The sequence below is a fragment of the Symphodus melops genome, assembly GCF_947650265.1.
Source record: "Symphodus melops genome assembly, chromosome: 19".
In the NCBI taxonomy this organism is placed as follows: Eukaryota; Metazoa; Chordata; class Actinopteri; order Labriformes; family Labridae; genus Symphodus; species Symphodus melops.
This window is the reverse complement of record NC_136709.1, coordinates 18,612,499-18,625,927: the sequence shown is the minus strand read 5'-3', so window position 1 is coordinate 18,625,927 and position 13,429 is coordinate 18,612,499. Positions and strand designations below refer to the sequence as shown.

General features: G+C 39.6%; 1 protein-coding gene across 2 annotated transcripts; it reads right to left on the bottom strand.

Annotated features, from left to right (window-relative positions):
• Nucleotides 1-481: 481 nt before the first annotated feature.
• LOC306840632 (dihydropyrimidinase-related protein 5-like) lies at nucleotides 482-11,968 on the bottom strand. Of its 2 annotated transcripts, none has more exons than XM_079370056.1 (13): nucleotides 11,774-11,968; nucleotides 9,513-9,783; nucleotides 6,912-7,070; nucleotides 6,139-6,318; nucleotides 5,982-6,050; nucleotides 5,786-5,830; nucleotides 5,605-5,680; nucleotides 4,948-5,104; nucleotides 4,708-4,849; nucleotides 4,444-4,586; nucleotides 4,098-4,305; nucleotides 3,577-3,745; nucleotides 482-2,598 (listed from the first exon to the last, which is right to left on the bottom strand). In XM_079370056.1, the coding sequence occupies exons 2-13, from the start codon at nucleotides 9,771-9,773 to the stop codon at nucleotides 2,513-2,515; spliced, it is 1,695 nt and encodes a 564-aa protein (XP_079226182.1). In that variant the 5' UTR covers nucleotides 9,774-9,783; nucleotides 11,774-11,968; the 3' UTR covers nucleotides 482-2,512. The 2 variants fall into 2 exon arrangements, with proteins under 2 accessions (XP_079226182.1, XP_079226181.1); XM_079370055.1 differs by lacking the exon at nucleotides 11,774-11,968 and adding an exon at nucleotides 9,905-10,003.
• Nucleotides 11,969-13,429: the final 1,461 nt, after the last annotated feature.

Genomic DNA, 13,429 nt, shown 5'->3' with positions numbered 1-13,429 from the left:
ACAGTACAAAAAGCAAAAACAAAAACAAAAGCTTGTTCTGCTAAATGTCTCTGGTTAGAGATATAATTATTGTAGATTAGTCTAATAGCTCCCAGCTTTGGGGCAACCCCCCCTTCTAAGGTTCAAAAGATACATCTGCAAAGTTGTACGTTTTTTGTAGAAATCAAATGAATGTTAGAACTTTTCAATATATGTTTGTATATGACCTTAACGCCAAAAGAGGTTCAGGGAGAGAATCAGCGATTGGTCACTTTTCTATTAAATCAAGTGATAAAATGAAATCAGGCAACGAAACAGAGCACACACGAAAAAGGTTGGAAGCAATAGCTAAAAAAAAAATATCACTGTCAAAACAATATAGTGAAGTAAGAAAGCACAGTATTTTCCTCTGTATGAAGTGGCACAAAATGTAAATACTAGAGCCAATGACATTAAGCAAATACAGTACTTTCCACCACAGAGTCAGTGATCAGACACAAGATTCAGTCTGAGATTTCATTGTGGTTTATTTGCACTCAAATCATGTGATAAAAAGCTGCAAGACAGATCAGAGATAAATGGAATTCAAAGTGTTCAGCACCAGTGTACACGTGGGAGGGGACTCGAGTCACTAAAGAACGAAAAGGTCAAATCGGTTCAATAAAAGCAAACGCAGATAATATAGGACTTTTACTGTGGCAGGGTCATATTGTTAACAGTCTAAGCATGGTCAGTATCCTGTATGCACCGCTGCATGTAGTGCAGAGTTAACAAAAACACAACAAAATCCCTTAAACAAGTAATCACAAGACACATTCTGTAACTAAAAACAAACAGTGAAAAACACAGCAGTAGTATCAGTGCTTTGCTGCAGATGGTAAAGATGATCACGTCACCTTCTCTGTATGCTTCACAGTGGCGAGTTAACTCGGAGGGACATTTTTAATCTTGCATTAAAGCAGGAAGAAATGCCCCCTCCTTTGGTAACGTCAGTGATCAACAGGTTGTGATCCATACTGGCAGCGTTTTGTGGGTATCTTGTGTTCTCAGGTGAGAAAAAAGGCAGTTTGGGTGAGACTTTTTGCGGTCTGTGGAAAATGGATACGCATTACATCCGCAACATTAGAGCTAACAGTAGGTCTAACTATGCATTGGTTCATTCACATTTGGTGGGGGTAGAACAGAAGTCTATTCTGCTATAAGGCTGTAAACATGATCAGAAATGCTAATCTGACAAAGATAAACTGGCCAACAAAGACTTCATTCTTACCAGGAACTAATTTCTAACACAGTAGCATCAATGGAAAATAGCACGAATAATGCATAATAAAAAAATAAATAAACACATAAAAAAAAAAAACTAAAAAAAAAGCTTAGCTTGCATTCAGATATTTTCATCAATTGGTCAATTGCAACTGGATCCCTTTTAACTGACATTTCAGTTTTTCTCAACTGCTTTGGCAGATTTTTTAAAGTTGTAAGAAGAAGTCCAGATTAATTTCGAAACAGCTAATGTGGAGACACTTTCACACGCTTGTAACTAATGCAAAATCTTAAATTAACGAGGACATTTTTTTGTCAATGGATAATTCATTGGCAGCAAAATGACTCAATTCTGTATCGTTGTTTCTGTTGTGTCTGATATGTAGAAAAAGAAAATGCTCAAAACGTTTCAGCAACACTTTGCTTCATATGTTGAACAATACATGGATTATTTGACTGTTTAGTTCTTTAAAAATAAAATAAGTCCATTGATTTTGATTGATTTTTGAGTATAAAACTATTCAACTGAGAAGACCTAAATGCTCTGAATTAACTTTAACTAATAATTATCCAAAATGTTGACACTTTTCCTTAATTTCTCCATACACGCGGTGACCAAAACATTTGAAAAATTCTACTTTTGTGCTTAGTAAAGAAGTACATCACTCTGGATTTCATATGGTTTCTGATTGATTTGGCAACTTCAACAAGCTGAGCCAAAGCAACTGAGAAAATCTGTAACGTCGTGCCGTCACAGTTGAAATATGTAATAACATTTAAATCAGCATGGCTCGCAGTAAAAAGACATTTGTGATATTTGTGACATTAAATCATGTAAAAAGGCATCTAAATAGTACATGATACAAGTGCAAAACTGTATTTTACAGTGAGGTAAAACAATCGCATCATAAAAACCATGACTCACCTTCATATTCCTAAAACTATTCACAAGATATTTCCCCTTAATTAATCTAACTAAAGCCAAATATTCAGTTCACTTTTCAACTTCCTGCTTTTATTTTTATTTGGTTAACATTTCGACTGAATTTGTGTAGCTATAACAGTCCATATGGATCCATATTCAATTAAAGTGATACAGTTGAATGTTTTGTGGTCTTAATGGTAACTGTGCTGAGTTCAACATAAAAAACGTCATTACCTCACACACGTTCTAAGCTTCCGGAAAGAAAAAAAAAACAAGACATCTTGCTCGGCCTTGTGTGTCTCTCAGGTATCATTCGTCTGCTTCATGTAATGACCGTCTGATCGGTTACCAGATCCCGCTAGATCTTCCTCCAGGGGGAGCCAGGATCCTCGCCGAAGATCTCTTTGGAAGGTTGTCATCGATCTGAGCACCTGGAGCAGCAGGGAGCGGGATCAGATTGTTTGTTTTTAACTCTGCTTGTAAGGTGTCCGTAGGTTTTTTGAAAGGCGCCCATAAATAAAATGTATCATTATTATTATTATTATTATTATGTGCACACGTATAAGAGTGAAACACAAGTAACTGCTGGCAATAGCGTGATTCCTGGTCATATTTTATTATGGTAGTGTGAAGAGTTCTCTTGACAGATCTTAATCTTAAGCTTTAAGGGGATTTAGATCCCGAGCACGATTTGCTCAAAATGACACCAACGCATTTATGATTAGAGAATCTGACTACATGTTACCTTAGACATAGAAAACTACTTGAACTTCCCCATTTGCACCATGATATTGTAAATGTTATAAGAAATAACTCCCAAAGATTCATCATTGTCCCAAAATGTGGGGGAGAACTGGTGGAGTCCTGGTTAATGTGTTTATGCATCATTTCCAATCTCTTCTTATATTTCTAGTCAGATTTTAATTAAATGTATACAATAAATGCAAAACAAGTAATTTAAAATGTGTTCTGGGCAAATCTGATTATGTGCACATTTTAAAAATACAACGACACAACAAGAGAATAATGTAGCCAGTATTTACCCCAGCAATTTGCCAAAAGTGCTTAAAATCTTTGAACATGTCAGATTAAAAGCTTTAAAAACCATGTAAACCACTTTAATCCTCCTAAATGTTTCATCCTGAAGCAGCAAAGCTCCAAATATCTGTAAATATGACACCTCCATTAGGCTAATTAGTGCATGTTTTAGAGATTGAGAAATGAATTGCTCAATACAGTGTCTGTCCAGGTTTCCCAGGAAAGAGTTAAACTATTCTACAAATTATAATGTGCGAAAGAAGAATAGAGAAATAGAAGATACATGTAATGCCTAATTCTCCCTCCTTCTCCTGCTTATAATGAAAACTGATTGATTTCTATTCTATTGAAAGGAAAGTGCTGATTCTTACCAGACAGGCTAAAGCTGGACTCGTGGAGGTCCCTCTGGCCCCCATGCCGGGTGCATGGACGGGTTGGAGTGCCGAGATCTGGAGCCCCCAAGTCCCTCTTTCCTGAGTTGGCCACTGCTACTACTTCACCCGTGTAAGGCTCCCGTTCAACAGCTTTCACGGCCTGGCTCTGAGAGGAAGTGCACATAAACAGACACATTACCAATGTTCAGCAAAAAAAAAAAAAAAGTCCAACATTATTTCACATCACAACTGTAAATGTTTAAATTAAATATGTTTCTTGGTGGTTTAACAGTAAAGCCCCTTCTAAACATGCACAGCACTCCTGAAAATGTACAAGCAGAGTTTTGTTGTTCTGTACCCTTTACTGCTTGCCTCAGTGTGTGATAATGAAATAGTTTCTTTATATGCTGATGACAACATGCTCTCGAAGCAGCGGCACAAGGGGGAGCAGTAGAGTTTAGTGATTATTAATGAAACAGTTCCTTTAGTTGCTGATGATAACACCGTCTGTCTGATACCTTTTCCCTCTGGACCATCTTCTTGTAAAGGTAATCAGGGAAGGTTCTCAGTGGGCAAAACTTTCCAGAGCCTTCAGCACATGTGAACGTGCCATTTTCATACACTAGGTGGCCACGGCTGATGGTGACCAGCGGGACGCCATGACAACGTAGACCCTCATACAGGTTTACATCTCCTCCCTGGACTTGGTTATCCACAGAGATTGTCCTGCAGACAGAAGAAAGGGGGAGAGGAAGATGACCCATTTACTGCATATCAGACGTAAAGCTAATCAGCTTCACAGAGTGGAGTTAAAAGCTGCAGCGAGACAAGTCGGTCGATGAATGGAGGGATCATTTTTCATACTTGGATCCCTCTGGGTCCCAGACCACCACATCAGCATCTGCTCCGGGGATGATCCTCCCTTTCCTGGGGTAGAGGTTGTAGATCTTGGCAGCGTTTGAGCTTGTGATTGCTACGAAGCGATTCTCGTCGATTTTACCTCCAATCTGTATATCAAAACAAATTAAAATGTGTCTGTATTAACAAGAGCAAAAATGTTTATTTTATCTTTTTTTTCTTTCAATCAATAACCACAAAACCAACAAAGAACAAAAGAGCTACACATACCACTCCTCTTTCCCAGATGACGCTCATGCGATCCTGAATGCCGGGAAGCCCGTGGGGAATCTTTGTGAAGTCGTCCTTGCCCATGGCTCTCTGTTTGACGGTGAACGGACGGTGGTCAGAGGCCAAAACGTTCAGAGTGTCACTGCGGCCAAACAGGGCGAGAAGGGTGATCGCATGTGTTAACCATAATCATTCAAGTCATTTTACACTGAAGCCAAGATTTCACAGTGTTTCCCTCACTTTCCAAGCAGGCTCAACAGGAAATTTGGAGTATTAGGATCCAGGCGAAGAGGAGGCACAGTAACATGGGCGGCAGCGTAGGCCCAATCCTGATGGTAGTACTGCATGCCATTCAGCACAGAGTGGGCTGTGGTTGTTTCACCGTGGACCACCTTACCTGTAGAAGACAGGACAATAGGGACGCACACTGGATCAAACGCTAAGGAAAAGAGTGTTGTGTGACGAGGGATTAAGCGAAAGATTAAAGAGATTAGGCCAGGAGAGCATGAGTCCACCATTGAACATTTCTCCAAAACACAGGCCTGAAGGGCTGAAACTTAAATTTACAGAGTGTACATTTAGTCACCTGTTTTTCTCAGAGAAAGTCTAAATATTTGAGCATCTGTAAACATTTTAAGCATGATTCAATTCTGCATTTTCACATAGTCAAAAGCAAGCGTGCTGGATTTATGTCAGTCTGAGTTACAGGATGTTTACAATAACGTGGCACTGGTGGCTCACAGCCCCCAGAGTACCTTGTATAGTCACAAAAATAACTGTTTAATGAGTAAGCAAATACAAATTCATTGTATCATAATGAAGGAATCACATGTCTTGTATTGCTCTTAAAAAATATCCAATGTTTTATTGGTAATTCTAACAGAAAATACACCTTACCCTGCATCTTGGCCGTAGCCACAACATCTCCCGCAGCCATACTGGAAACATTGACCAAATAGATTGGGCAGTTGGCCTGACAGGAAATGCAAACACACACACACAAGATATGACAAGTATGTTAGAAAAACAAAGTCCGTATTTACTTATTATGTATTAGTTTAAAAGAGATGACGCTCACCCTGTTGGCGATGGTTATTGCCCTGTGGGTCGCCTCTGCTTCAAGCTGTAGGGAAACAAAAAGACTGTGTAGAATACAAGTGAGGTCCTAACATAGGGACTGAACTTGTGTTATTATAGAAATATTATTTACCTTTGAAAAGAGTGTAAAATAGACAGAATTTGAGGGGGAACAAGGATTATTCTAACTTCCATACCTCCTCAGGCCTGCTGATTTCTATCCCCTCTGGGCCACTGATGCCCAGGTCCAACGCTTCTTTTGCACCCTAGGACAAAACAGAGACAAACTCAATGCACAACAAACCCCACAGATCCGAATATGAAGGAGAAGATATTTAAATGTCACCCCTTCACCTCTGCCACCAGTTCCCCATTCTCAGCATGGACTCTTGCTATCGCTCCGATGTCCTTACAGTGCTGCAGCGCCTGGAAGAGCTCGCTGTCCCTCAGCATGAACATGTCCTTATAAGCCATGAACATCTGGAAGGAATTCACTCCTTTTTCTCTCACTAGCTTTTCCATCTCAGCTTGCACCTGCAGGAAGAGAGTGTGAGATAAGCTCTGAACTAGAGGTCCTTGGATGAAGAATAATCCAGGTGTAATCAATGGAACAAATCCATTGGTGTGTTTCCCTTCTGGGAACATGTAATTGGTGGCTGAGTATATCTATTTCAAACCAAACAGAAGGAGATTATTTTCTAAATCTTTTTTTTTTCTTTTTCTTTAAGTTAAAAGTTTTAAAAAGGACTTACTTCAAAAAGTGAAGCATAAACACTGTCATAGAAAACGAGAGACATTGTGTCTCTACCAGCCTTGATTAATCAGAATGAAATTCCAACTTCAACTTTCACTTCAATTCAGACCTGGTATTTAAAACATTCACTTATGTTTGTCATGTCTCAACATCTTTACAAGTGCTTCAAAAAAACAAGTAAGCCTCTAGATTTTTGAATCTGTCAAAATGCACTCTGGGAGTTGTAGGCTGTCACAAACAAATCAGAAACAAGCTACTCAACATTAGCTACCCAAAGCTAATACATTAATAATAAGTGATATTTTCCCCCTAAATGATTCAAGTTAAAAATAAATAAAGGATCATGTTGAAGGGAACCACTGTGTCGGAGTACCTTGGGTCCCCACCAAGTCACTCCCACGTGCAGAGCGTAGTCACAGCAGGATTTGGAGTCCGCTGAGCTGCGGCACTGCTCGTAGGCTTCCAGCAAAGACTCATTCTTCTCTGGCAGAACATGTCCAATCACCATCGTTGTACCGCCAGCTAGAGCAGCCTAAAAATAATGCACACAAAAGCTGTCAACTTTACAGTACTTACATGTATATAAGCAATCAAAATATTTATTTTTCACATTTCGAGAGTTTTGGTGAGAACTTTTTTCTGCATTGAAATCAGACACTGTGTTAATACAGTTATTCAAACTTTTTTTTTTTATGACATTATGGACTTAAATGAACTGAGGTTAATTGAAAAAAAAGATGAACTGATATTAACATTAAACCCACATTGATTACTTTAGATGATGAATACTGAAGGACTATAATTTAATAACCGACACAGCTGCTGCTTCAAGTACAAAAGTAAACGCTTCTGTTGCTCTTAATGCTTCTTATCTTTATAGTCATTTCTAGACGTCTGCTATGGGTTATATAAATCCTTCAGTCGTTTAATCACCAGAGTGACTGCCCCTCACAGTGTAATCAAGAGGGATGGTTTCTTGCCTATATCAGCAATTCTTCCTCAATAAAAAAAAAAATAGAGAAATAAAGATTTTAAACACAGATTACAGTATTGCTTAATAATCCCAACACATGAGGACAGAGTGTGTTTTGTGTATAAGTGCATGCTTCACTGAGCATCTGTCAGCTGACCCTAGAGAGCGGAGGAGTGTGTGTGGTGGGAGGGGGAACAAGGGGGGCGTGGGTCTGAGAACCATTGTCTCCATGCACAATGGCGAGAGTGAAAGGCTTTGCAGCAGTCTTTGCAGCAGCCCCTGGTATCCATGGAAACAGATACTGATCTGCATTTGTCTCAGGACGGATTCTTGAGCGTAACGGCAGGCAGCAGGGAGGGAGGGAGGGAGGTGCGAGAGAGAGAGAGAATAGTGTCTGTCACCAGTGTCTACCAGCGACGGTGCGTCTCTCCAGTCCACTTTAACACAGCTGAGAGTTCTTCATCTTTAAGCCTCCATCATCTGTTAGTGCTACAGAGTGATGCGTCATCATGGTGCCCTGAGGCAGAGAGGGGTTTCCTCGTCTTATCAGCAGCCATGATGACTCCAGTCTACTCTTGCTTATCGCCTCGCTAGTAGCAAAGTGCCAAATCATCCTTTGTGCTACGTTGGTGAAACACTGAAACAACAAACATAAATCTGCCAGCTAGAGTTACAACTAGCAATTATTTTTATTACGGCTAAATCTACGGATTATTTTCTTTTTATCAGTAAATCATTTTGTCAGCAAAAGGTGAAAGATGAATCCAAATATAAGACCGGTTTGGAATTACTGTGTTACATCAGCTTGTTATTATAATAAAATGCTTCACCACCATATTTGATTTGAGAACCTGTATGTCAATTATCTTGTCCAATAAAATACCCTCGCAATATAATAGCATTAGTTGCTTCTCCGAGCTGCAACGTGACATGTTCAGATATAATCACCAGCATGTACTTGTCATTTAACTGGAGCAGGGAAAAATAATGTGTCTATTTCCAAAACAGAGAGCTCACAACTTGTTGGCTATTTCACAACAAGTAACAGGTAATAAGTGCTTTATAATTTCTGTAATAGTCACACTTATTGGATGTGAAAAGTTACTAGATACACTACTCGTTAGCGTAAATAGTTGTAGAGTCATAGTAATGCGTAAAGCAGCACTGATTGTATCACTCTTGAAGAATCATGGGCAATGGGAAATATAAAAACAGGGTGGATTTGAAATTGTAAAGTTTACCGTTCTGTCTGACACCAACAGCTGTTTCACGCATTAATAATAACAGTAAGAAAATAATTAATCTTGTTTTTTGTCGTACAGAGACGTCAGTATACATTTCTGTTCATTTCACAACTAAAAAAAGAACTTTTTTTTTTTAAAGGATTTCTTGGGTATTTGGCTGTGACAATTTTTTAAGTCTTAGAAGTGTTGAAAGTGTCATTATATAGTGTTTAAATAACTATAAACACAATGTTTGCATTTTATTATTGAAATGCAAGGCCTTATTCTGAAAAGTTTATTTTCCTTTCTCTTTTTTTTTCACAATCCTGGCATCAGTGTTTTTATTATGTTTACATTTCATCATTTAACCAAAAGGCAAAGAAGCTGTCTAAAAAAAACAAAAAAAAACTAAATGTGAGATTCAGAATATAAGACAGCTGTTTCGTGTCATCAAAGCTAAAGCGAAGCTGTGTTACTGACACCTCGGGTAAAATTAGCATCAGTGCAAAGCTTTTATACACCACGAAGAGAATAACAAACAATTTGTGATCATAAAACCTCAAAGTTACAGGAACATGGAAGCGATTCAAGTTAAATTTAGCACTAAACTGCTCTCCACAGTTTGAGAGTCTGGTTCTTAGTCTGCAGAAACATGGTTCTTATTTTATGCTTCAATTGAAAAACAAGCTGCTGCTTTTTTTAAACAATTAGGACGATTCCAGCTGCCCTACTTTTGGTCTACATCCTTCGAGTTTTCTCATTTCCAGCACGACGTTACCTTGGTGCCGCTGTAGTAGTCGTCAGCCGTGGTGGCGTTCATGAAGCTCTCCTCCAGGTGAACGCTGGTGTCGATGCCCCCAGGAAGGACCAGCTTCCCAGAGGCGTCGATCACTTTGGCTCCACCTGGAATCATCAGCTCCTTCCCCACCTGCTGGATGATGCCGTTCTCGATGTAGACGTCTGCCTCCTGGGTGCAGTCGTCATTCACCACCTTTCCACCCTTTATCAGGATGCGCACCATCGCTGAGCTGGAAGACATTGCTATAGCTCTGTAAGGAAGAGAGAGAAAACAGACATTCACTGTGACCATTAAACCACAAAGAAAGAGAAAGAAAAGTCACAGTTAGGGAAACTTTTTCCCCCAGAAACCTCAGAAAACGTTTTTAATACCTCATTTTGAGATGACGTCTTATTGAGTCTGGCAGAGACAAGAATCAGTGCTGCTTCTCTGTGCTCAGTCTGTCAGAGTGAGTGTGACTGACATCAGCTTTAAGCGTGAGTGTGGCTGTGTCAGTCACCGCCTGTGACCTGACGTCCCACTGGACACGATGTTGTAGCAAATAGAAATGAGCTGAGTCCATTCAAGGATCACAATAAGGCAGATAACTGTCAATAAGGCCATTATTTTGAAAGGTCAAATCTGCAAGACAGCTACTTACAATGGGGTTCACTCAAAGTGAAGCTATTTAGTGGCTGGGAAATAATAAGTAAATAAGTATTTTCTTTTACAACATGCCAATCAAATGAATATACAGTACTTCAAAAAGTGGATCAGGACATCACAAAGGGTGACAGGATAACACGACTCTGTTTCCAAGTTACTAAAGCAGGTTAACAACTATATATCCATTGTGTACTGGATTAAATACAAAATAACCTTTTCAAACCTTAAAGTTGTAAAATTACATTTGTAGAATTGTCAATTAAATATTAACTTATGCGAGTCCCCTCTTGTCTATGACAAAGCTTCGGGAGTGTCCCATGACCTCACTAGTTCATCAGGCCAAAATCCTCATAACACCCAAACAGATTGATCTACTCTGCTATGCTTCACAGTTTTATTCTTTTTAAAAATCACAGATGATAAAAATAATCTCCTTCATATTCTTCGATAAACTTTTATTACTGCCAGTAATTCTCTTTTATTCAATAGCCTATATACCGAAGAAAGAATCTCCAAGATCTGCCTCCTCCTTCCCTTGCACTGTATTAGGGGTGTGATGTACTGTGTGTGATGTACTGTGTGTGTGTGTGTGTGTGTGTGTGTGTGTGTGTGTGTGTGTGTGTGTGCCCAGTCTGCGTGCTGGCGTGCTTGTGTGCGTGCAGGCAGCGTACGTATGAGGGTGCGGCAACTTTACTGCATGGCGTGGACTTCTTCATACATCCAGATCTGATGGATGATAATGTGTGGAGGATGGCTCCTTCCAAAAAAAAAAATTGCGGTCATGTTATCAGACTACAAGTTACAAGTCATCACGCTCGTACAAAATCCCCCTGTTTCCTAAAACCTGCAGGCAGCTATAAACCAACAATAATTCATAATGTTCAGACTGTATTACAAGGCATTTTAAATGTGAGCACTACGGAAGTTGATGCCGGTCAGACAGTCAGGAATAAACAGGTGAGCTTATGATACCCGTTTAAACCTGAGTCCATAACAGATCCAATATGCAACAATAATCACAGGTGACCGAATCTAAAACTACAGGCCTGCCTATCACTCATGTCTTTCTACATTTCTATATTTGATCTCAATTAAAATCATTTTAATCCCTACAACACTTGAAAAAAACAAAAAAACAATCTCAAATTTCTTTCAATAAAGCAGAAAACGTATCCAGGAGATCATGTGTTTTAGGCAGCGTGTGATCCTAGTGAAATGATGACACTTTTACTTGCGCGACTTGACACAAAGAAACCGGTCACCATCAGGCATGATCGGCTACACAGCTTTTTTTATTATCAGCGACCTAGAAACCGCCTTCCCCAATTCCCAAACCCTTCTTCAGCCTCCTCCACAACAAAGAGAAGCATGCAAAATGTCACTATAACCAACAACACACCTGCTCCCCCAGTCAGGTTCAGAGCACTTCAAGGTGTGTACATTAAAGATCCCAGCAGGCAGGGCAAACACCCAGACGTTCAGCCAGGGGGGGGGGCATGATAGAAACAAAGTCTCCAGACTCTAAGAGGAGATTTCCCCGCAGACAGGATTGGCTTAAACCAGTTATAATAAGGCAGAAGATTTGGAGCACATACCTCCTCTATGGGCCTTCTGCTGCTGCTGCTGTTCCACGCGCCTCTCTTTTCTTACTTTCTGACATGAACTGAACGCAACACAGTCTGTGGAGCGGCGGCACTTTGCAAGGAGATAGCTACACACACCAGATGGATGCCTTCCTGGCCGGTCTGGGACCAGCAGACTCGCAGCATCATTGCCGTAAAGAGATCAGGAAGGTACAAGTAAGACTTCCGGTTACGATTACCAAAATAAAATGTCTCTTCAATTTAGTAGAGTGACACAATTTCAAGGATTTTGGCCATTGTACTATTTGAAAATCAATTGAGTCTTTTTTTTTTACAGGTGAAATAAACGTGACTTGACGGATGAAGTGAATTATTTGGGGACAAAAATTTAGCACTGCTCTTTTTAGACTGTAAAATGACAACTACATCCCCAGGGCCCGAATGTAGATTGGATGTATGGGGCCCTGTGTCCAGAGAAGTCACAAGAAGATCAGGGTGTTTGGGAAAATGTTGACTTGGGTAATAAAAAAAGGGCATAGATGGATTTTTTTTGATTGTTGCTTTGACGAATGCTGTATAAATATCAGTGACCGACTGTGTTTGAGAGGGATCACTATTGGCTTGTGACTGGTTGTAAATAAACTTTTTATTTTACAAGCAAGTCAGTGTCATCATTTTCTCATTGTAAATAACGGAGAAACTGCAACAGGCAGTGGCTTAACTTCAACTTAACTTTATCTCGGCTGAGGAATGAGGGCATCAAAATCGATCATTTTAAACTATGGCTTACATGTGGACAGACTCTCAGGTGTTTGGTTTAAAAAAAAAAAAAAAAAAGGAATAACCGGATTTTCTTCATCTGTTTGTTTTTAACTTGATGCAGCACGCAGCATCTAGGCGTGACGCGCCAATCAGCAGCGCTCTTTGAAGGCTCGGCTGCCTAAACAACCAATCACCGTTGACTTGGGGCGTGTTCACTCAGAGGAGGCTGTACCACTGTGAGAAGGAAAAGGGTAAATTAAGATGTAACATCTCAGCTATGGGCATAGACAGCTGTAATGGATGTGGTCACAATTATCATAAATCTTGTGGTCTTAATGGTGATATGTTTGCTTGAACTGGATTTAATCTCTCATGTGTCCCATTTAACATAATAATGACTGGTCTTTAAACAATGCTGCAATACAAAAAGAAATAAAAAAGACATAAATAATATGATAATGCAAGGCCATAAAGTCAGTCTGATAGAGGACTTAGTGAAAGCATTAGCATGGCAGCGTGTTACAATCTGCTCTCATATAAGCTGCAGGGCAGAGGGCAACACCCTTATTTTAAGTACTGATAGTACTGAGTACCAAGATATCAAGACACTGAACCACAAATCCCCTGCTGGAGGGCATGATGGCATGGAGGAAGAACCGAACATCAATATGCACATCTCATTTATCAGCCCCCCTGACAATTACAAGCATAGCCCTGGTAAGATTTATAATGGCTGGATGTGAGGGTGTTCCAATACAAGCATTAAAAGGAGACCATGTGTCAATAAATCCAGTATTTTTTTTGATCAACTATTTTTTAAATCACTGTATTTATGAATGTAATGTATTATCATTACAGGTTTACAATTCTTGTTAGACAGAATGTAATAGACCTGTCATTGTTTCT

Bases quoted from the DNA above. Each gene is read 5' to 3' on its own strand.
- LOC306840632 (XM_079370055.1), bottom strand. The intron at 4,306-4,443 runs GTATGAAAAATG...TTCTGTCTGCAG, and splicing joins TGGGACCCAGAGGGATCCAA to GACAATCTCTGTGGATAACC. The intron at 3,746-4,097 runs GTATCAGACAGA...ACTTCCTCTCAG, and splicing joins AGATGGTCCAGAGGGAAAAG to AGCCAGGCCGTGAAAGCTGT.